At 32.5% G+C, this 25528-nt stretch overlaps 2 protein-coding genes across 29 annotated transcripts in view; one reads left to right on the forward strand and one right to left on the reverse strand.

The window, feature by feature from the left end:
- The window catches only part of LOC145246840 (adenosylhomocysteinase-like 1), a 736073-nt gene that overhangs the window by 444405 nt on the left and 266140 nt on the right, over nucleotides 1-25528 (reverse strand). For all 7 annotated transcript variants that reach the window (XM_080108677.1, XM_080108681.1, XM_080108679.1 and 4 more), the window contains one exon: nucleotides 24356-24440. In XM_080108677.1, the coding sequence (XP_079964803.1) occupies nucleotides 24356-24440 (85 nt within the window). The remainder of the gene's footprint in view (nucleotides 1-24355; nucleotides 24441-25528) is intronic.
- The window catches only part of LOC145246842 (uncharacterized), a 323121-nt gene that overhangs the window by 126426 nt on the left and 171167 nt on the right, over nucleotides 1-25528 (forward strand). For 19 of the 22 annotated variants that reach the window (XR_013863191.1, XR_013863182.1, XR_013863187.1 and 16 more), the window contains one exon: nucleotides 8727-8802. Coding sequence is in view for 3 of the 22 variants with exons in the window: in XM_080108686.1 (XP_079964812.1) it covers nucleotides 8777-8802 (26 nt within the window). In the remaining 19 variants the exon portion in view is untranslated. Of the gene's footprint in view, nucleotides 1-1829; nucleotides 8340-8726; nucleotides 8803-11246; nucleotides 12012-17667; nucleotides 21988-25528 lie in introns of those variants that run through there. The other 3 variants (XR_013863195.1, XR_013863194.1, XM_080108688.1) reach the window with 3 other exon arrangements.

Here is a 25528-nt window from a genome sequence, read left to right on the forward strand (position 1 = left end):
GGTTAAAAGTTGTTTTTTTTTTTTTTTACTTTTTAACTCTTTCAAGGTATATATTGCCATTTGGACATAATAGAGCTACTATTTAGAACCATATCTGCAGAAACACTATGAGCAGCAAGATATCTGTTCACATTGCATTTAAACTTCCGCATGTTAGTACAGATTCGGAAGCAGGAGTTCAGGAGGGAATTCCAAAGTCTAGCAGTTCGAGGGAAGAAAAAAAGGGTAGAAAGGTTCCCAACATCTAGGGACCTCTACAGTGAAGAGGTGAGATTTTGCTGCTTGTCGAGTTAGTCTGGATGTTTGTGGGGCACAGGTGCTAGGAGTTCATCAGATCACATTGCATTAAAATACTTGTTAGAAATAGTGTAGGAATTTCAGAAAAGATTTTTCAGAAATGCATTTTTGACTTTGCATGTTTTTGTTTTTGCAACGTAAATTTTGTTGATTTAAAATTCAGTTCACGTTCAAATTCATGAAATTGTTATCAACCACAGACTACAAGTCTGTTTATAAATGATAATTTGTTTTAGGGTCACCATACCCCACTGATGTTTTTTGGGGTCATTTCCCTTGATGGTTTGTATTGGGTGCCCTCTCTCAGATTCTTTGTTTTGGGAGCATCATCAGCCCCCACCCCAGAGTTTCTTTTGGGGTAATATCCCTTACACACACCCAACATGAACAGAAGAACAAAAAAAAAACAACCCCCATTTCACTCTAAATAATTTAGTTGACTGAAATAAAAATTAATCAAGTTTTAACACATTATTTGTTCAGGAATACATTTTTTTTTTTTATATCTTCATTTTAGATTCATAATATCTTTGTTTTCGTATTTTTTAATTTGTTCATTTAAAATTCAGTTCACGTTCAAAATAGGATTGTTATCAGTTGCAGACTACAAGTCTGTCAATCAAATTAAATTGGAGCGAAACAAAATTATTTCATTTATCAACTGTACTATTTATTCCGGTGATGCCCTGGATTGTGATGTACAATATTTCGGGTTTGTATTACTACACATAGATTCGAAAAAGTTGTCAAAAAAAAAAATAAATAAATAAATATAACAAATAAATGTTATCAAACGCAAGATAAGTTACTTTTCTACCTAACTGGATAATTTAAAAAAAAAGTGTTTTTATTTAATGTAACATGTTTATTCAGCTCGAAAAACAGTGTTTAATGATGTATTTGAAAATTAAAAATGGCGGCGGACTCTCTGTTGAACACGGTAAGTTTGGGAAAACGAGTTAAAAATAAAAAACCTATCCAAAATACTGTTAGAAATTCGCTCAATATATCATGACATAGGCTGACATATATCCGGTGGGATTTTAACAGTATTTTATATAGTTTTATTTTTAACTAATTTTCTCAAACTGTTAGAAAGTACGTTATAATCATATATGATTATAACCATGAATTTTTTACAAAGAGGAACCAGACATTGGAACTCAGTCGAGCAACTTCTCTGGAAATAGCAGATGACAACAAAATAAAGAGAGACTAGCAACGTCTCTTCTGTAAGGAATGCAAGAAATCATCCTCTGCTAGATTTCAAAGAGGATTCTGAATTCTCTCGGCACCTCTCCAGATGTGGTAGCAGTACCCCATCTTGGAACATATCATCCCAACTAGTACTAATAAAAAGGGAAATAAAATATTATTTTCAAATTTCCCCAAGATTAGCAGTTCTCTCTACCCTACTCCTCTACCCATCCGTACAAGTGTGAAATCCATCATTTTATCAAACACAAATAAACCAAGCTATAAAAATGTTTATAGGAAATTTTAGTACTCTTAGAGAGAGTAAAAATAGTAAAGAGGGCTGTAAAAAAATAAATAAATAAATAAATAAATTAAAAAGAGAATCGTTATTCAACAAACAGGTTAATGTCTTTTTTGAGCTATTTACAAACGGAGCCACAACCTGGGTCATCAGGCGGTGATCATCACCACCCACGCACTATTCTAACACTGCTAAAACACTCACAATGCAACCATTATGAGAATGAAGTTTGCTCCAAGCAAATAATCAGCGCACACGTTACCAAATTGCAAGATGTCACGTTACATGATGCTACTGAGGCATGCTGATTAACGTATAGAACTAGCACGCCGCCCAGCATTACCTGGTTATAAAATAAGATTAAATACATGCAATTTTCATATTTATTATTATAGAGCAATTCTCTATTGATTATTATATTGTACCCAGGATATAGTAGTGATTTCAAAAGTTAAAAAAAAAAAAAAAAATGACTTGGGTGCCATCAGCTAGAATTGAAACCAAAACATATAGCTCTCCAGCATAATTCGTTACCATCTGAGCTAAGTCAATACATTTATAAAACCTTTAAAAAATAACTTTGTTAAAAATATAAATGTACATTTGTGAAAGCATAGAAGTAATATGTTTAGTCAATTTTTCACCTATCAAGTTTCGATTTTTTCAATTTTGACTCCCTCCCGAGCAGCTATTTTTACCAGCTAAAAAAACAAATCGAATTTCTTCCATATGTTCAAATCTACTATATATCAAGTTTCAAGTCTGTAGACCAAAAACTGAGTAGTTTGATAAAGACTGTTCAGCACACTGACAAGGTTACTTTTATATAAAAAAAGAGATTAATAAGATTTTACCTAACGTAAATATCTCTTTGTGCATGACTTCGTTCCTTATAGACTTGAAAACAGCTGGTCATATTTTTTATGAAATTTCACACAAAGGTATTTTATGTACTTAGCAGTGTTCTTAGATACGTCTTTTATTGGAATGTCCTTGACAAGTATCGATAATCAAAAAGATTCTGATTAAAGAAGGAACAGGCGATTTTGACTAAAGTTAACACCCTTATATAGCCTAACATCAAAAGTGCATTTGAGAAGTTTTATTACCTACAAGCTGAAAGGCCCAATATATAAAATCAACAATAGGTTCTTTGATATGACAGGAGTGTGTTCAAAATGAATGTTTCTGTTTAAAGCACAATTAAACCATGATACTTGACTTTTTCATTTTAAACTTTAATGTAAGCCATTGTATATAATAATTTCATAAATTCAACAGTAAGTTCTCTACAGTGCAATGTAAACTGCAATATATTGTGAACTTAGTCATTGTAAGAGACATGCGAAGCTTCTCCCCGGTGAACCATGATGGGTCCCTAACTAAAGCAAGCAATCAATCTATTTGATAGAAAAATAGGTGATTTCATTGATTTTGATGGCAATATGACTACCCCCGACAAACCCAACAGGCAACTGGGTCCCGCCTCTTTGCAGTGGAGATCCCTGGGTGTGGGAGGGCCTTTTGCTCCAATGGTTTCTTCCCCAGAACTGCAAGTCTTTGGAACTCCCTTCCAGGATACTGCTTTCCCAACTGTGCTGATGTACAGAAGTTCAAGTGTAATGTGAACAAACATCTTTATACTCATCTCCCTTCGTAATGCCCCCGCAAATTATGTCCCCGATAGTAGTCCCCTATTTCAAAGTGGCACTTGCCTTGTTTGGGATGAAAATTGAATAAAAAAAATAAAAAAATATGAGAATTTGAAACATACATTGATTATCATTCAATCCCGGACAATGTCGGGTCTCCCTGTTTTGTTTTGCTATTTGATAAATGAAGCTATGAGATAAAAGAGTCGGTAGAAAGAAACTAACTATAATAATGAAAATCGAAAATACTAAAAACAATTGTTTCTCGTTTTGTGTACTCAATTTGTGAAAGATAAATCCTTCCAGACTAACGCAATTTTAATTTTGGTTCAATTAAGTGACTCTTCAAAATAGAAGTTCCTCGCAGTAAAAACTGGGAATTATGATTTAACAGGATGCAAATATTCTCCCCGCCAAAAAATAAGAGAAAACCGAAAAAGGTGTTTCTCCAATGGCCCTCGTTATGTAGACGTAACTAAAACATATGCCGCTAACCATTTGAAAAATACAAAATCTTCCACGAACAAAGCTTCTTTCTTAGAACTGCACACCTGTGGAACTCTGTTACATTTTTCTGCTTTCTAACTGACGACAATATGGTTGTCTTCAAGTCCAACGTAAACAAATTCTTGATGCGTCGTCCCCTTAAGTAATCCAATTTACAAAATGTCCACTACTAACGATGACTGACATGTTCCCCTTGACCACTGTACACTCATTAACTCTTATCCTCGAGTGGCCTCCGGGCCTTGATAAGTAGTGACTCCTTTGTAAAAAAGATAATGTAAATCTGATATATACCTGGAGGAATATATTCACTATGAATGAATTCAGATTAAATGATGGCCAACACACACAGTAAACACAAATTTATTGTACAAAAAAAAAAGAAACAATGTAAGAAAACCGATATTTACACTCAAACGCCATCTTGAATGTCGTAATATCAAGATTTACTTACTCCCTGTTACTTTTACCAGCTTGTTAGCGTCTTTTATAGACTGAATAATCCATTCTCTGTCTCTGCTTTATCATTATTTTCATGGCAAGTGCTTGTCTGAGATCCAATCTATGGCCCCCTTTGCCAAACTTTCATGAAAAACACTCGTCTAGCTGAAACCACTATCAATAATTTTCACCACTCTTTATCTGTGCCTAAACCATGAACAATGCTTGCTTCCTAGAACTGCACGCATGTGGAACTTTTTGTTTTCCTGCTTTCCAGCTGACTACAATTTGGTCATCTTCAAGTCCAACATAAACAAATTCTTGTTGAACCGTCCCCTTAAGTAATCCAATTTATAAAATTTCCACTACTAACGATTACTTGAATATTATCCCACTGATTACCGAACACTCATTAACCCTTATCCTCAAGTGGCCTCCGAGCCTTCATAAGTGTTGACTGCTATGTAAAAAAATAAAATAATTTTTTTTTAAATGCTCTGCCAATCATGGAAAAAGAACGGATTTTTTTGTGACGCTCAAGAAAACTTGGATCATATTAAAGTTTATTAAATCTGCAAGAATAAAGAAAAATCCTCTGACAAAAATAAACAAGTAAATGAATGTTTTATGAGAATTTATTTTTTATTAGAATTGATTTGTGAGACAAATTTCTTAAAATATGGTAATAAAACCTAACAATAGAAATAGTTGTCATAGGCAACAATAGTTTGTTTCACTGATAATAATTTTAGAAACAATCCTAATGTTTGCTAATAAAAAATTGTTTAATTAAACCAATAGAAATGACAAGTCTTTTACGGAGATATTATTAATCCAGCACAAATATAATTTGAAAAAAAAAAAAAATGCTTTGTGTAAAATGAATTCCTATCATTTGCAGTTTTAGAAATTTTTTTTTCAAACTAAAACGGGACAGACCAAAGAAAATCCTTTTTCAAATAAAAGCATGACCGACCAAAAAAAAAAAATCCTTTTTCAAATAAAAGCATGACAGACCAAAAAAAAAATCCTTTTTCAAATAAAAGCATGACAGACCAAAAAAAAAAATCCTTTTTCAAATAAAAGCATGACAGACCAAAAAAAAAAAAATCCTTTTTCAGATAAAAGCATGACAGACCCCAAAAAAAAAATCCTTTTTCAAATAAAAGCATGATAGACCAAAAAAAAAATCCTTTTCACTGGATATGTACCTATCTTTTTTATTATTACTCACTGATAATATCCGGTGGTGTTCCCTGGAATCTAGGGGACAATTCACCCCAGATTTCCGGTACTCTCCATTCTGTTTCCATAACCTTGCAAATGACTGTGCGTCATCACACTACTTTGTGGCTGTTGTGATGATGAAAAGTCATTTGCAAGCTTATGAAAACATTGATCCACTAGGTCTGGTTGGTGCTTTCCCTCCTTGGTCCTTCCATTCTCCTTGATCCTTCACAAGTATTTTATGTGGTATCAGCCGAGGCTTATGTTTTCTTATTTTTGTTTTTTTTTTTTTTTAGGGGGCGGGGCAGTTTATGACTATTATCATATAGAAGTATAATTATTATTTATTCTCATATAGAAATGAAGAGACTTAGTTTGCCATCTAATTTACACACGCGTTTATGGTGTGTTATAGTGCAGCAGCAGCAGCAGCAGGGGTGAGAAAATCGCAACGCTTGCTGTGAACTTGTTTTTATTTTTCCTTCAGGAACTCCACAAGAAAGCAGGCATTTATCCAGTTTCATAAATAAATTTTGATTCTTAATTTGCATGAAATGCCTTAGTAATTTTTATTTGATAATATGTGTGTGTGTGTATGTATGTATATATACACATACATATAGTGATAGGACGATTCCAATATTTTTACCACTTCCAATTCTTTATAAATTTCGAAATATTCAATTATGGAGTTCATATTTTCCCTAAAATTACTGTAAAAACATGTTAAATGTGGAGATATTTTCTTAAATGTAAAAAAAAAAAAAAAAAAAAAAAAAAAACCACTTGTGGGAGATTTTAATTTGATTGGTTGTTTATAATCCATAAATATTTTTTTAAATATACCAGCAGTGGAAGATTTTGTTTTAAACAAAATCACATCAGAACGACAAAAGAATCAACATCGAAAAATGGACACAAATTTTTTCCAATTCCAAATTATGATTAAGCATCCCAACACACACACAAATATATATATATATATATATATATATACACACACACACACACATATGGGCGTGGCTCAGAGGCTAAGGAATATGGGTGGACACTTGTATGCTTTAGCTTCGATTCTAGCTGATACCACCCAAGTCACATATATATACATACATACATATTTTAGTTTTGATCTCACCACTATATATTAGGTTCAATATAATAATTGGCATCTTTTTAGTTATATACATTCTATAATAAATATGTAATCTGCATGTTTAAGCATATCTTAAGTGGGTAATGCCGGGTGGCCTACTAGTATATATTTAAAAATAGATTTAAACAAATGGTTATCATTTCATGCATTGCTACACCGAAAATACAAACATCACTTTTGATAAAACTAGTTTAAGGAGATATCGGATATATGGAGTTACAACAATCTTTGGCTCCCCTGATTTCTAAAAATCGATTTGCTCTTAATACAATAAAAAATTGCAGAAAATCATGAGTTCTAGAAACTTTATCCTTCAAGAAATAATTGATTTCAAATACAAATCAAGGTGACTCACACAACTGACCTCAAAAATAAACAAAAGCACACACATAAAAAAAGCAGAGGATACAAATTACAGCAAACGATTCATTTTACACAAGTGAAATGTCAAAAATAATAAAAAATTTTTACAAGTTGATAACATATCAAAATTGCTTGGTGCACCAGCTATGCCAAACCTTCCATTTTCAAGAAAGAAAAAGGTCCGTTGGTTGTTTTAGGGCATAGTAACCCTTTTCGGGTTATTTGATGCAGGTTCATTTTGAAAATTTAATGCTAAATCCATTAATAAGTTCTTTATGTTTTCAAATATTTATTCATGGTGTTTAGTTTGGTTGTTTTGTAGAAGAAAATTGTTTTTTACTTTGCAGAACATGAGTGAGTTTTGCAACAGGAAAAGAAAAAAAACCAACATCAATGTTTGGTGCATTTATGGTCAGAAAGTCAGTATCCTTTTACTCCTCTTATTCAACATGGCACCTGTTATGACACCCACCCCACGAATTATAATGAACTCTTCCGCTTACTATAAAAACCGGAAGAATATGCCTTTCGGCATTATGCACATGTTATGCACACTTGCTATTCAGATTGACGTGCAAACACTTTGCTGTATTTGTTTGATAAGTTTATTTCCTGTTTTTTTTTTGTGTTTTTTTTTTTCACTTCCTAACTTTTTTGATGGGATCGACCAATACTTGTCGAGTTTGCTTTTTAGTCATTTGTATCGTTTGCATTTACAACTGAATTTGGAAGTTTATTCTATTTGTTCACAAGTCAAAGTCCAAATGAATGCTTTCTGAGGTTCAGTTTGCTGTGCTTCTTGGTCAGTTTGAGGTTGTTTGTCCCCTTGTTCTAGAGTCGTCTGCCTCCTTGTTCTAGAGTCGTCTGCCCACTTGTTGTAGAGTCGTCTGCCCACTTGTTGTAGAGTCGTCTGCCCACTTGTTGTAGAGTCGTCTGCCCACTTGTTGTAGAGTCGTCTGCCCACTTGTTGTAGAGTCGTCTGCCCACTTGTTGTAGAGTCGTCTGCCCACTTGTTGTAGAGTCGTCTGCCCACTTGTTCTAGAGTCGTCTGCCCACTTGTTCTAGAGTCATCTGCCCACTTGTTCTAGAGTCATCTGCCCACTTGTTCTAGAGTCGTCTGCCCACTTGTTCTAGAGTCGTCTGCCCACTTGTTCTAGAGTCGTCTGCCCACTTGTTCTATTTTTAAATTCTAAGTGAAAAGGTAAATTGATTTCTTCCTTCTTTTCTATAGTGTACATTCACCTTTAAACGATAAATATATCTACACTGAAATCACTTAAATGTTGATTTATTAAATGTATTTATTCATAATAAATAAGATTTTGTTCCATATTTACAAAAAAAATCTATGAATAAAATTTTTACTATATTCATTCTTTCTGCGAACTTTTATCCTCATCTTCATAATTGTTGTTTCATCAAGTTTCAGCCAACTCATCAGGATTAAAAAAAAAAATTGTTTATTATTTTTACCTTTCAGATATTTCAAGTTGTGAAATTTCTGAAGCAATAAACTCAAAGAGAATTAATATTAAATAAAATTTATCCAAAAAATTTACAAGATACTATTTTATTCGTTCCTTTCCAGAATTTTCGCCTCTGAAAAAAACGTCAAAATCGTCTTCAACATCGCAAACAATGGCTAGAGGGCAATTTATTGTCAGGTAAGTTTAATTGATTATTATTTTTTTATTTTAGATGAATGTTATTTTTTTCGGCACTTGTACAGTTTAATGAAAACATTAAAAAATGAACACATCGAAAAATGTTATATTGTACGTATCCGTTTTGAACTGAAGATCTCGACAAAAAAAAAATTACTTAATTTGATCGAGTAGTTGTTTTACAGAAGAAAAACACGTTTTTATGAGAGCGTGTTGAAGACAGCCATTGTTACAATTTATACAATGGCCCATTGTATAAATTTTTAACACGCCACATGGAGATAACTCCATGTAAAGCGCCGACACTCCTTCCCCATCTTTAATACTAGCTTTTCTTCCTAAAAATCGAACCTTTTGCTCGGTATCATAAATTGTTTTTTCGCTGTAAAAAAAAAATAAATAAATAAATAAAAACTACTTGATGAAATTAAGTGAATTTTTTTCCGGAGAACTTCGTTCCACGTAACGGATAGGTACAATTTGAACTTTTTTTCGATATTTTATTTTTTAATGTCTTGATTAAACTGTACAAGTACTATTTTTTCTTCAATTAATCAATTGAATTTAAAATCTCTTGAACATTGGATATTAAAAAATAAAAAATATATTCATTTAATAACATACAAATGTACAACGCGGTAAATGATTAAAAGAAGAAAAAAAAACACGTAAAAGCTAAGATAATATAAAATGAAAAAGAAAACCTTACGGTACATGAACGAGTCAAGGGGAATAACTAAATCACATTTGATTCAGTTACAAGTAAATATTTTAGAGTTACTTCCCTTAGATATAGAATGAGATGATAATTTGGTGCAAGTCTATTATTGGGCCGAAAATGAAGTCGGTTACATGGAAAATCTGCAAAAAAACAGTATAACGTACGTACTTGTCATTGCATGTACATGTCATATTCCAAAAATCACGTAAATCGATCAAGTAGTTTTTTTTTTTATTTAAGAAAATCAAATATTAAAGCACAGTTAATCGAGAATAAGTCGAGCGCCATGTTGGATCGACACTATGTCAGCTAACGCCACCTAACAGCCAAATGTGATCCACGGATCAAAGAAGGGGGAGAGGTGCAAGTCTATTATTGGGCCGAAAATGAAGTCGGTTACATGGAAAATCTGCAAAAAAACAGTATAACGTACGTACTTGTCATTGCATGTACATGTCATATTCCAAAAATCACGTAAATCGATCAAGTAGTTTTTTTTTTTATTTAAGAAAATCAAATATTAAAGCACAGTTAATCGAGAATAAGTCGAGCACTCGAGCGCCATGTTGGATCGACACTATGTCAGCTAACGCCACCTAACAGCCAAATGCGATCCACGAATCAAAGAAGGGGGAGATAATCGCCTTTTTTTTTCATGTCCGCTTAAAGTCTATTTTAAAAAAAATGATTCGGACATGAAATCAGTATTTGAAATTATTAATTTGTTGACTCTTAGGAAAAGAAGTCGTTGTCTTATTTTATCAGTTTATATATTTTTTTTTCATTCCAAATAAATAACTGATTCGGACATTTTATTCCAAATAAATAACTGATTCGGACATTTTATTCCAAATAAATAACTGAATCGGACATTCCTAAAAAGGAAAAGAAGTCGTTATTGTTACTTTATTAATTTGTATTTGTAATAGGAAAAAGTTTGTTTTCGGCATTTCAGGAAAAAAATAAAAAATAAAAAAATAAATAAATATGTCAATTATCTCCCCCTTCTTTGATCCGTGGATCGCATTTGGCTGTTAGGTGGCGTTAGCTGACATAGTGTCGATCCAACATGGCGCTCGACTTATTCTCGATTAACTGTGCTTTAATATTTGATTTTCTTAAATAAAAAAAAAACTACTTGATCGATTTACGTGATTTTTGGAATATGACATGTACATGCAATGACAAGTACGTACGTTATACTGTTTTTTTGCAGATTTTCCATGTAACCGACTTCATTTTCGGCCCAATAATAGACTTGCACCGATAATTTTACTAAGCGATTCATTCAATTTTCATGAGATTTTAGGACGCTAAAACAAAAGCAACTTCGTAAAATGTGATTACCTTGAAAATAAAGAATGAAAAACATTACAAAAGAAAACCAATTAAAGAAAACTGCAACTCGACTACTTAATTAAAAAATAAATGTAATGGCAGCCGTGACTAATTGTTGATTATATTAACAAAAAAGAAATAATTATAAGAAATAAAAAAAATGAAAACATTATAAAAGAAATTATTTATTAGGCTACGTAATCTTTAACATTACAAAAAAGGAAACCGCAGATGAACTGTAATTTTTATTGAACAAACCATTTTATTAAAAAGGGAAAGAAAACATTTTAAAAAAGACCCTTTTTTAACAACAACAAAAAAAAAAACCCCAACATTCTATGCAAAATTAATTAATCGTTTGATAAAATGGAATTATCTCCCTTAGATTGATGACCAGGAAAACACACACACACACACACACACACATATATGACCAGAAAGCAAGATGGCTGACGAGAGCTGAACATCATTTACGTGTTACCATTAACGGTTTCCCGTTGTGTTGGGCTTGAAACCGACGGTACCAATGTTTTTCTGAACTTCTGTATAATTAATAAACAAATATTTAGCTCTTATATCGAAAAAGTTTTTCTTTGTAATCGAGCACTTTGTCGGAACTCTTTCCCCAAAATACAGTAAACAAATATATAGACTAAGTTAATTCATATGTAAAACATCCAATGAATTTAACGAGGTTTGTACAAGAGTGATGAATATCAAAGTAGAGAAGTCTAGTCCCTAACCTTAAAGATTTGACTTTTTCTAAAAGCAACATCGCTTGATGATGTCTGTAGTTTGAAATAACTAATTGACTGAAACATACTCATGAATGCATATGCAATGCTGTCCATGAATCAACACAAGTTGTGTGCAGTTTCCGTCGCTTAGGAGACCAAGAAAAAGAATAGGAAATAACTCCAACTTGCTTTTTCTTTGTAGCAACGGCATTCATTTCCTCACTGTTACTGTCACGTGATCTTGAATGTTATCTCGTTCTGTGCACCATGTCTCTCCCGTAATCATTTTCTGTCTCTTTCATATATATATATATATATATATATATATATATTATATTAGTGTATTTAGGCAGCATTCCTTCATTCAGGCAAACATTATTAAAAACAACAGAGATACCTTGCTTAATGATTCTTTTTTTTCATTTTTTCGATCTTTCGTAAGATTTTTTAAACTTCAAGATGGAAGAATCAAAAGTGCTCGTGTGAACCATGGAACATTTGTAAATAACTTCCATCTTGAAGTTAAAAAAATCTTACAAAAGATCGAAAAAAATGAAAAAAAGATTCATTAAGCAAGGTATCTCTGTTGTTTTTAATAATGTTTGCCTGAATATATATATATATATATATATATATATATATATATTACCAGTGACGTCATTTCGTATGCATTTTCATATGCACATCTGTGCTGTTACATATAGCGATACTAAATGTTTATGCATGCATGCGCATATATATATATATATATAGTGTGACCCGGATATAAGAGACCAGAATATAAGAAAACGTATATGAAAGGTTTTCTCTGGTTCCCAATTAGAGCCTGTGTTGATATATAGTGTGATCCGGAGAGCAGCAGGGCCAGATATGTCTCTTATATCCGGGTCGTACTCTTTGTGTGTGTGTGTGTGTGTGTGTGTGTACTAATTAGACCATCTAGGGTAGATACTAGATATAGAGTCTATCTGATAGTGCCACCTAAATTTAGGTGGCTTTAAGAAGTGTAAAGTCATAGAACTTGTCTTGTTAGTTATATACATAGATGAAAGTGGCAAATAAAAGTTTGAAACTATTTTATATTGATGTTAAATAGTAGATTTTATCCCCCCCCTCTCCCTCGCAAAAAGATGAAATAGAAAGCTGTGGTAGGTTCTGATTCCATCTGAGATTCAAATTTTACATAAATTTCAATTGCAAAAACATTCCTTCTTAGTGACAAGACTATGTTAAATCAGCACAAATATAACAAATTTTATTTTCGATTTAAATTTTTATCTATGCACGAAAATGGGGGGAAAATTTATTTTGTAGTGCAACGGCTGCAACGCAGATCAAGTTTTATGGCACATCAGTTATCTCCCTTGTATAGACCATCAGTTAGTTATCTCCCTTGTATAGACCATCAGTTAGTTATCTCCCTTGTATAGACCATCAGTTAGTTATCTCCCTTGTATAGACCATCAGTTAGTTATCTCCCTTTTATAGTTCAAAAACAATTTCACTGAAGTGTTTTTCAATTTCATCTTTTTTTTCTGGAGAGAAATTAGTTAAAAATTTCTTTATATAAATATGCATGTGTAGATATGTTCAGAACATTGACCGCCTGATGATTTTTAGAGAAACGTTCTTTAATATTCAAGGGAGAGTGTGAATAAATAACAAAAGACTATACTCCAAAATTCATGATGTTGTCCATCTTATAATTTATTCCTTTAATTCAGTTACATTTACAATTCTTGACAGTATCTGTTTTGTAGCCCATAACCAATCACTTAATTATTAAAGCTTCAAAATAGCATAAGGGAAACATGTTAAGCTATTTACAGTTTCTTTTCCAATTTGCGAATGTTAATCATGTCAAAACGCACTTTATTTCCTTTTGCCGGATTGATTGTTGCTATTTCTTCTGATGAGTTAAGGGCATAATAGATACACTGATTGATATAATAATTAAGTGATTAATTTTGCGCTACGAAACAGATACTGTCAAGAATTGTAAAATGTCAACTGAATTAAAGGAATAAATTTTAAGATGGTCAGCATCAGGAACTTTTGAATATAGTATTTCTCATTTATTCACTATATTGCCCTGTAATTACATTGAGCTTCTTACATAAAGATTGGTATATATTATAAGAAAATATATTTTCACAGAAATAAATATATAAATATATATATATATATATATATATACACACTAGCGGGGGGGGTTACCCGGCGTTGCCCGGGTGTTTGGAGGTGTGTGAGCTCGGGCGGGGTGTTAATCAAAACATAATAAGCGAAGCAAATATTTAAAAAAAAAAACACAAAAAAAATAATGTAAGGCAAACGAACGATGTTAAATGTAAAAATCGGAAAAATAACCCCCTCCCCCCATCCAAAAAAAAATGTGAAAAATGGCTTCGGGGGATACCCGGCGTTGCCCGGGTGTTTTGGGGTGTGTGTGGTCGGTGGGGGTGTTAATGAAAACCTAAAACAGAAAAACGAACGTTAAAAAATCTGAAAAACACATGAAAAATGGCTTAAATAACCCTGCTCCAATATTGAAATTAAAAAAAAAAAATCGAAAAAAATTTTTTAAAAATAAGACAGCTCACACCACGATTCGAACCCAAAACCTTTAGATAATGAGGCCGCGCTCTAAGCATCTAAGCTAAGACGATGTCCACGAAATTCTGTTGCTTTTTCAAACATTTAAAGTAAATCAGGCTACAACGTCATATGACGCATGCGTAGAAGCGAATTCATCATGAGAGGAGGGTTTTTGCTGACCCCCACCCCTGTAGAAAAAGTGATGATTTCAGGGTGAAAAAAAATTAATGTTTTTGGCCAATTTTTCGATATTTGTCGGGCGAGGGTTGAAAGTTTAAAATGATACCGATCTGGCAAAAATCTGTGACCCGTGTCGAAAGGTTTTGCGAGACATACAAACACACATACATACAAACAAGCATACATACACACATTTTCGCTTTTATACTTATAGATAATGCCCTCTATCTTGGGTTAGCATATTGGGAAGTGATATACAAACTGCCATTAGCGTATTAAGCAACGCTCTTTGTGTAAACAAATCAAGCGGAGGCATTTGGACGATGTCAAAACATTGTTTATTCATCACCCACACAGCAGCAGCCATACCGTAATGGTGAGAAGCCTTGACTATCATTTGGGTGGTTTGTTTCGATCCTGGCTTGAGGCAGTTGCCTGTCTAGCTGCACTGATGAGCTGTGAAACAGAGAAACAGTACTGTATATGGATGACTATATATATATATATATATATATATGAGTTGCTCTCCCTTAATGAATGTTTGATTTAACAAATTGTGAACTTAAATAATTTGGAATATTTCCCCTACCAGGCCGACCAGTGCAAATGGTTGTATATCAGAATCAGCTGCATGAAGTCTTATTCTACCGCACTCAAGCCACACTTTCTTTACTCCACAATACTCCTTAGACGCAAAGATATCCAGACGCATTAAAGTTGATGCCTTAAGAGGTGGCATGCTTCACAGGATTGAACCATCTGAGACGCAAAGTTTGTAAGGCATCAGTAATTTCACGGACACAAAATTGTTAAGATTTTTTTTTTTTGCATCCTGCCACAATCATTTTGCCAAACTCATTGCAGATCAGAAGCATTTTGGACATGCAACATGGTAGAGCGAACATAGGTTGAGCGACCAATCTATTCCGATACTGTTTTACAATTTGTCATTGTTCTGTTGGTTTTAGCATCGTAAATTATGATATGAAAACAGAAACGATTCTCTTAATAGTTGCGTAAAGACTACATTTTGTATTATTAATGTTAACTTTATTACATAAAAAAATGTCGCAGCTTTCTTTTTTAATATTTTGATTAAAATAAAAATAAAAATCGTTGGATTGAGCGTCCTAACTTATGAGAAACAAAATGAACAAATCTCTTAGTAAAAGACTTGTCTCCCTTAGAACAAGGGCAAATTGTAAAACAGTGCCTGATTTTACTCTAAATCTTGAAAGTAATGAACCAAGATATAAGGATTGGTAACAAAACTCCCAAAACTCATGCAATAATCAGGAGTATTTATTTGCCTTCTATCCAGGAGTTTGCACACAAGATCAGGTTAAGAAAGTCTGCAGTTCTTTGGGCCAGTTTTAAAATCCAATTTTAAAAATGTTCTGAAAAAGCTGGATTTTGAATAAAATCGCAACTGGAACATATGCACATGGGTAGCAAATGTTCGTATGAATAAAAATGTTACACTGTAATGTGACTCTACATCTTATTGAGTACTATTTTATAAACACTAGAGTTCTATTGGATAAACATTTAGAAAACAATACAAGGACTATACACTAAAATATATATATATATATATATATATATATATATATATACACACACACACTAGCAGTCCGCCATTGTTGTCCAGTCATAAAATATGCATAAATATTCTATCTTAATACAGAAACTGAGACATGTACATGTGAGTATTGTTTTTTTTTCTAAACAGTTCACTTTTTGTAAGTAAAAAAAAAAATTTAAAAAAAAATAAAATTAAAAAAGAAAAAAAACTCGAGCTGAGATCGAAACCAAAACCTAAAGACAGTAAGGTGCGATAATCATTAAACCAGCATAATATAATCTTTAAAAAATGTTTTTAAACATACTTATTCATAACATAAAAAAGTTGTCACGTTTCACAGCCTCACATGCGCATTCATAAAACAGTTGACAAACAGATAAAAATCCGATGACGATGACTTCCAGGTGCCAATTTTTATAATTTTGATTCTTTATCAGCCTTTTTTTCCAAATGAAAACCAGATTAAAAAATTTTTCACTTACGCTATATACCAAATTTCAAGTCTGTGGATCAAAAATTTGTTGAGTATATAGGTTAGGTTGAGAAGTGTCCTCACACACATTCTCACTTTTATAGATATTATTATTATATATATATATATATATATATATATATATATATATGTCTCTTGTCATCATTTTATCATAAAACACTTCATCCCTCCATATCTTTTCATCTGTTTTTTTTTATCTTGACTTTTTATTTATCCGTTATTTTTCAGTTTTTTCGCCCTATTTTATGAACTGTTAGCACTAAAAAAAATTTTTTTTTTCTTTTGCATTTATGACTAATTTTCATGTAATGCTGATTTAATGCCAGTACCAGTAAATTCATAGTTTCACTATAATACTCATTTGCTAATATCTTTTCTCTGGTAAGAACGAATTTCTTTGAAATTCTGTGGATTAAGGAAATTTCAATATATCTCATTTGAGTCTCCTATCGAGCAATAAATTCATGTAAAATATAATTTACAGTCTTAAATTTATGTTCTTCTATTTTGAATCCTTAGTAGCTATTTTTACCTGTTAAAAAAAATCAAATTTGTTCCACTGGTCCAAATCTCCCATATAACAAGTTTTAAGTCTGTAGATGAACAAGGTCACTAATATATATATATATATATATATATATAAGAAAAATCTTATTGTTGAAAATTTATTTAAAAAAAAAAAAAAAAACCCGTAAGGAAGGTATACAAAATTTTGATTATCTGACAAGGAATACAAATAAACAAGAAAGACGTTATTCCGCGGAGTTTCGAAAAATACAATTTTTCTCATCAGAGGAAAGAGGTTTGTAAAATATAAAATTTTGCAGGTTAATGTATTGAAAGAAACTAAAATATGAAATGAATCATACTTGCATCAAAAAGGTTATTAAACAGTTAGTGGCAGTTTAGAGATTCAAAATGATTAAGAAAGTAGGAAATGGGGGAAAAAGGATATATATGGCTAACCATATAAAGCTTGGACTACTTTGGTTTTCTTATTTTTATATCTTTTTTCCACTGTGAATATGTATTTTTTAACATTTCTTGTTCCTATATTTTCCTTGTTTTTTTTATATACATCCTCCTTTTCTCCAGTCTTCTTTTTACCTACACTACCAACATTCTTCCCGCTGTATGTAGAGTTTATCTATCTCAATTCTGAGTTAATGTCCTTAAGTCAGTTTTTTATTTTTTTTTATTTTATTTTTTTTTTTAGATTTATAACCCTGGTAATTTCTCCTTTTGTTGAGAAGCACTTTACTTCGAAAAGCCATGGCCTAAAAGAGTCTTTCTCCTTTTCTTCATTAATATGTTAATGTAATAAAGTTTTTATTTGACTTCAAATTCTCATCTCTCACTTCTTATATTAACTGCTCCACTTAACAGTGTAAAGCTTCAACTATCTTGATAGGTTTATTATTTACTAGCGGGGGTACCCGGCGTTGCCCGAGTGTTTGTTTCCGGGACGGGGGGGGGGGGGTAAAAAATGTTATGGTAGGTAAGTAGGAAGGATCGAACCCGGAGTCATGAGTAAAAGTAGGAAAATAAATTGTGAAAAAAAAAAAAAAAAAAACATCTGCAACGTTAACAGTTCGGCCACCAAGAAAAGTCCATTCCAGTTGTTTAGGAAAAAAAAAGAAAAACAAAAAAAAAAACGACTACGGTAGGTCGGCGCGAACGTGAAAATATAATGTGAATTGTCCAGCACGCTAACCACTACGCCACAGAGCACTGCAGCTTAGTTTAGTGATTTTAAATAACTTCACATGAAAGAACTACGAAGCTAAACCGGTGTTCTCTTCTCAACTGTTCCTTGTGAACGATCCCCAAACGGTGTTAAGTGGTGGCAGGGGGAGGAGGAATTTATTAGAGAGAAAATATTTTACCACTTCCATTGATCTTAACCGATTTTGGCCGTGACTTCTCAGCAGAAAAAGTATAGAAATCTAAGATTATCGAGGAATTTGAGAAATAATAAGCCTATAACACACCTCAGATATTGTTCTGCCGTTTGTGCATATTATATTTGCATGAAATATCTTGATTTTTAATCCTATTAATGTCAAAATCAGACGGGAAAAAATGAGTTCATTTTATTTATATAGAGATTACTTTCTTTCTCTCCCTATATATATATATATATATATATATTCACATATTTAGACAGTATTTTGGACTTGTTAAATTATGTTAATATATTGTTAAGTTGTTTTTGTTTGGTTTTTCCCTCACAATTGCAACATTAGGAATTTTCGGCAATCCTGATCACTTCTGACAAATAAATACAAAAGACAGAAGAGATGTGCTCCTTATTTAGAAATGTGTGCAAAAGTTATGTTGCGTTTAAACTAAGCTTCAAATAATGCGTTTCTAAATAACCTAAGATTAGTAAAAATTCCCTACCCTACAATGAGAAAAGGCGAGAAACCTCAATATATTTAATCTTATTTCTAAAAGAGTCCCAATATATTTGACAGATTTAATAAACAAAATAATGATTTACAATGATCCATAATTAATTTTCCATTATTTCTTAAAATAAAATCTTAAAACAGAAATATTCGCCGGAATCCATGACATATGTTCGTATAAAAAACGAGAACACACAAAAACAATTGCCTATCTAGTTAAATCTATAAGCAAAAATGGAGGAAAAATACGCAAATCAAGAATTTTATGGAACAGCGGTTCTCTCCCTTGGGCAGTACAGTAGTTATCTCCCTTTGTTGAGACATCAGTTCTCTCATAGTTTAAAAAATAATTTCAATGAAGAGTATTTCGTTTTCACCTTTTTTCTGGAGAGAAATTAGTTCAGATTTTTTTTTTTTTTTTTTTTTGCTTGACTCCCCACGATGGCAGAGTTAGACATGAGGTCGGTTTTTAATATGGGGGAAAACCAGCTCCTCAAAAAGAGGCACTCTGGTCAGTATGCAGGATTTCTCAATTAACCGAGAGAAAAAAAAGTGTAGTGCCGCGTCTGAAGAACAGATACTACACTTTGATCTTGGCCTGATGACCGTTCAGAGACATGCAACGAAGCGAATGTTCTCCATCAGACACTGGTCATATTCTTAACGTTTTATTTCCCTGGGCTCAGATTCATCCTAGCAACTGACTTGGTAAACATACACAAAACTTTCTACTTTTTTGTTTTTAATGATTTTTGTATTGTTAACATTTTATTAAATTGAATAAAGTAATTGAAAAAAAAAATCATTTTTTCTTGCAATTAAACAGAAGTGACTTTGTCAGAGGATTCATCGTCAAGCCCAGTTGACGTGATATTGTAAACAAGTTGCGCTTTCTTAAATTAAAAAATTAATAGCGTCCCAAATTCACGTATGAAATTGCTAGTAAATAGAGTTATCTCCCATGAATAAATGACAATAGCAAAAGCGTCATTCAAAGGGTGATAATTCAAATTTCTCGTAAGATGTATTTTGAGTTATGTCCCTTGTATAAGCTGAACGTCTTTATTTGCCTTTTATTCAGTAGTGATAGTGGATCGTAGCTCTGTTCAGTGATTATTTAATATCAAACTTTGCAATCGAGGAGATGGAGGAAGTCTCTTCCTTTCCCTACAACCAATTCTTCACGGAACAGATGTTGATAATCTTTCTTTACTGCCATTATTTCTACAGAATGATACTCGACTGAGCTCTGATTTCTGGTTGTTCCTTGTAATACGTCAACAGCAAAAACTAGTATCCTATCACAACTGGAGAAGAAAAAAGCTCTTCTTCCTCCTTCTGTTTTACGTCAAACGGAATTTCAATAGACAGAGTTTCTTTGCAAAACCTGTTCACTATTAGAATAGCAAAGGACTGCTTCCCTGCACGTAACAGTATTGTCGTCAAATCCAATTGTAATATTACCCAACACGTTGTAGCCTCAGTCACAAAGTAAAGAAATAGGAAAAGGCTCCAAGCTGTTCTTTTTTTTTTCACAACATTTATTTCCTCATTCTCTTACTATGCGGAACTTCTCATTATATAGCTGTGACATGACCCACGTGATAGTCTTTTTTTTCTTTTTTTTTTACATGGGGGTCACCACTTATCAAAGCCTGAAAGCCACTCAGTGATAAGTGTTATTGCATGTACAGTAGGCACCGCCAAAACTGGGGGGGGGGCAGATCAGTACTTTTTGACGGACCGTCTTTTTAAAAATCTACCAAAAATCAGGTAATTATCCGATCAATACGAAATTTTCAGCGATTATTAGGAGAAGAATGAGCTTTATAACAGTGTACTTATTTTTCATAAACGATATTTATATATATATTTTTTTTTGCTTACAAAACCCCCCCTTGTTTTGAAGTGGGAACAAATATGCTTAAAATAATCATCTGAAACTGAACAAAACATATTGTGTTGTTGTAAGGGACAGAATTATAGATTAAAAAAAAAAAAAAATTGTTTGCATACCTTATTTTGACGTCTGAATATCAGAACTTCGATTGTGTTTAATTATCCCGCTTTTGAGTTTTGAAGTGTGAAATTCGGTGAATATGTTAAGTAAAATAATTAATTTAAGTTAAGCAAAACAAAAAAAAAAAAATTTTTAATATTTATACGAAAAAAGCCATTTTAAAATTTTTGATAAATAAATTAACAATTTTTTTTTAGCGAGCCGAATAATGCATGACCATTATTAAACAGGGCATGCTTTGAATAATCGATGCAAAAAATAAAAATTCGATAAATATTGTGCCCTTTGTGTTAAAAATAGCATCATTTTTTTTCGATCTCGTTTGAAAACGTTTGCCGCCTTTCGACTACGGTGGACCAAACGCGCTGAAATAATTTTTTTTTATTCTGCTTTAAATTGCCCCCCCCCATTTTGGGGAGCCTGGCCCCCACACACATACACATTAAAAACCAAACTCATACAAATGGTCACCCATCTGGTACTGGCCAGCCTCAGCTTAATAATACATTGAAATTTTCGTCACTGAAAAATAAGTTTTTTTGGCCTGTTTGGTCTTCCATAGTTTTCTTATCATCAAAAGAAAACGTAAACAGAGTCGATCTGAACTCTACGTCGACGCGAAATATTTGGTTACCTATATGAATAAGTGGAATTATTTGAAATTCAGGTACTTATATTATAATATTTTTGCATATTCTCTTAGAAAATCATCCTAAATCTTAGTTAGACAATAAATAAATAAATTAATTATTTCAAAAACCCTTTTTTTTTAAATATTTAAGTACGTTTTTTGTGCAAGACAAAAAATGTCAATTGTTAACTTTGAGAAAATTTAACATTTAAAATTGAATTAAAAATAGTAGAAAAAGTTTTACATTATTCTGTTTTCTATATGATAAAATTCAGGGTTTTATCTTTCTGGAAAAAAAAAGTTACTCAGAAATAATGGATTTTAATAAATGTAATTTAGTTTTAAAAAACAACAACAACTTGATTTTGCGGCCATTTTTGGCGGTGCCTAATGTACAGTAATCAATGAGATAGTATTGTAGTAATCATTAGTATTGGGGGTTTTGATTGAGTGTCTTACTTAAGGGGGCGGTTTGTCAGGAGTTTGTTTATGTTGGACTTAAAGATGTCCAAGTTATAGTCAGGTGGGAAACAGACAAGCGGCAAAGAGTTCCACTGGCGTGCAGTTCTAAGAAAGAAGCTTTGCTCATGGAATCTATGTTTGGATTTAGGCACAGATAGAGAGTGGGGAAAATTATTGACAGTAGTTTCAGCCAGACGGGTGTTTCTCGTGAAAGATTGGCGAGGGGAGTCGAGAGATTGGAGCTCAGACGAGCACCTGCCATGGAAATGATAAAACAAAGACAGGCTCGCAACGTCTCTTCTGTGGGAGAGAAGTTGCAAGGAAGAGAAAAGGGCATCCCCCACTAAACCACAAAGTCTATTTTGTACTCTGTCAAGGCAGGATAGGTTTTTTTTAGCAGCTCCTGCCCAGATGTGGCAGCAGTACTCCATCCTTGAACATGGTCTCTTTTTATAGTTTTCCTTTTCCTTACCCCGGCTCTGTAGGTGCATATAGCTGTCCACGCTATGTCACAATCGGTGACAATAAATACTATATCATAAACCAGATTATTTAGGATGATAATCAAATTTTGTTCATTTCATTCATAATTTTTAATCCTCTCATAATATTCTTCATCATTCATCCGTAAATCTATGCATTTCACTGATGCTTATCATCGAGTGAGTTTTAGCTTTAATAAGTGCTGATAAATAAAAAAGTAAATATAATAGGAAATGTTTCTGGAAAAGGTGTTTTACCAGACGTGATTATGACGATTAAGTTTTTCCCTGAAAAATAATCCAGCTGAATTAAAAAATATAACGTCTCAGAAAATAATCTTTCAAAGTTCAATACTTATTCTGTTCTTGGCCATTATAGGAGAAATCCTTCTAGACAAAGGCGTTTTTTTTTTTTTTTTAAATTTAATGTCACAATATAAAATATCTCCTTTTTGAGAACTTCAATAGCCTCAACAAAGTCTCATTCTGGTGTCTTCTTGGTTAGTACTTCTAAATTTGGGCAATTTTAATTTCTGTTTGGATGCAAAGTGCACCATTTTTGAGGATCTGAGTTTTCCTCACATTAAAAAAAGACTTCGTGTCTAACTTTGCCCTCGTGGGGAGGCAAGTAAATAGGGACCCTTCACGATAACACGCGTGTTCACAGTAATGATTAGTTTCGTCTTCTCGACAGATAACACACGTTAAAATGATTACCTCCCCTTACACCCGATTCTGAGTTATCTCCCTTGAACCCATCAGTTGAAAGAGATTCATTATTTACTAGCATTTTTGAAAATTCAATGGTGGCTTGCCAATTGTTTTTTTTTTTTTTTTTTTTAATTTATCATGAAAGCATTTGTCCCGCTAAATATAGAATACAGAAATATACATAAAACAGACTGTCCGCGTGTCAATCACAATTTTCCGTCAGTCATATTTTTTTAATGTAATACATTGCGGCATTTGTCTTATTTCGGAATATCTGAGATCTTAATTTTTAAAAATAAATATTTTATTTATAATAAAATTAGTTCCTAAAGTTCCCAACAACTAAAACGGATCCCATGACCGAAAATCTAAATCTAAATTTGGAAATCTTTAGTCTGAAATTCTAACAATTGAGCTATTTGGCGCTAGGACCTTCAGATGATTGATTTTTTTTTATGGACTGTTCTTTTATGGGTCTTAAGCCAATTAAAATAGTGTTTAAGGGATGAAAAATGGGTCAAAATTGAAAAAAAAAAAAAAAAAAAAAAAATTGTTATACATGTTGTACATTCACCTTAGTCTATTTTTAATCAGTTCATATGCGTGTCACGTTGGTACAGTGGTAACGTCACCAGCTTTGAAAGCTAGTTTCGATTTCGATTCTAGCTGATGACACCTAAATATATTTTTTTTTACTTTTGAAATCACAATATATACGAAATCTGGACAAATTAAAATATCATATTTAAGCGTATTTTACGCCCGGGGCAAAGCCAGCGCCTTTCCACTAGTTTATATATAAAGTAGTAGCGTTCATGTGTGTGTGTGTGTGCGCGCATAACTCTCCTACAGCGCACACCATCATGACCAAACATGGCATGATGATGGTCCCCCACCTAGGGATGTATCACACTATTTTCCAAGATCATGGTCATATTTGGTTCAGCTCCTACAACATCCATTACTGCAACTTGTTGAAGAAAACACTGACCCTAATTTCCAATTCCATAAACGATTCTTTTTATTTCTGAGATTGTTTTGTTTAAAAACTTAGATTTAAAATAATTTTTTTTTTTGTTTCTTACAATCACACAAATATCGATCTACTTCTATAAATGGTTTCCTTTTCAGCAAAGAAAGTTATTTTTCCCAAATTTTATTTTAGTACTTATATATCTACAACTTACTTGAACTGTAGCTGTCAGTTGACGACTGGGAGACTGAGCGACTGCGGATCCGTGGGCGTTGTGGAGTTAAATTGTATTTAATTTCCTATAACAGAAAAACAGAATTTTGTTAAGAAAAGAAAAATTGCCATTTGTCTTTCAGAAAATTCAAAAATCATTGATACAAATTAGACAAAAATACATTTCTACTAGCTGTGCTTAGCCGGTGTTACCTGGGAGTTTAAAACCAACATTTTTTTTTTTTTAAACTTTCATAACATCCATAAACCAATTGAACACGTATACTTCATCAGTCATGCTACTATGACTTTTTTTGGTCAGCTTGATTTCGTTGTTGGCATTCATTACATCTGATTTTTTTGTCTTTTTAAAAATAAGGTACTTACAGAAGTAACCAGGTGAAAGTTGTCAATATCCATCAATAAAAATTATCCCATCGAACCAATTAGATTCGAACTTAGGTTATCAGATCGGGTTATTAATCATTTTATTGATTATATATATATATATATATATATATATATATATGTTTCTCGCATGCCTTTCTAGCTAGGGATTTCCCCTTCCTTCCTTCTCTTCAAAAAATGGTCCATTGCCAAAAGTGTGTTTATTCATAAACTCTGAAGAAATGCTGGTTTTGAAAATTTTCAAACAACATAATGCTTGAAATTGTCGAACTGAACATGGAAACAATTGTAACGTAAATTGAAATACACTTTTTGTTGCCACCAACACCTTGTTTTGAAGTTTTATTTTTGCTTACACAGTATATATATATATATATATATATATATATATATATATATATATATATATATATTATGAAAATCGCTCCAGACAAGGCATAAAGCCACTTAATTTAAAGAGTTAAGGACAAATGATTATCAAAAAGACGGGAGATACCTTGAAAAGACCTAGGCTTTAGGTAGGATGAAAAAACAGATGAAGCCATTTAATGATGGGAACAACAGAAGGAAAGATAGGAGATGCCTATTAATAAGACCAAATCTCTAGGTAGGAGGAAAACAATCAGCAGGAGGGGAGTTCCACAGAAAAGAAGCTACTGGAATAGGTTTATGTATTACAATGGAGTATCAAAACAGCAAATTGATGAAGACTACTAGACCAACAAATCAAACGAGCTGGAAGAAAAGAAAGCAGGAAATTGATCAG

Source organism: Euprymna scolopes, chromosome 24 (assembly GCF_053919585.1).
Source record: "Euprymna scolopes isolate OS-2025 chromosome 24, ASM5391958v1, whole genome shotgun sequence".
In the NCBI taxonomy this organism is placed as follows: domain Eukaryota; kingdom Metazoa; phylum Mollusca; class Cephalopoda; order Sepiida; family Sepiolidae; genus Euprymna; species Euprymna scolopes.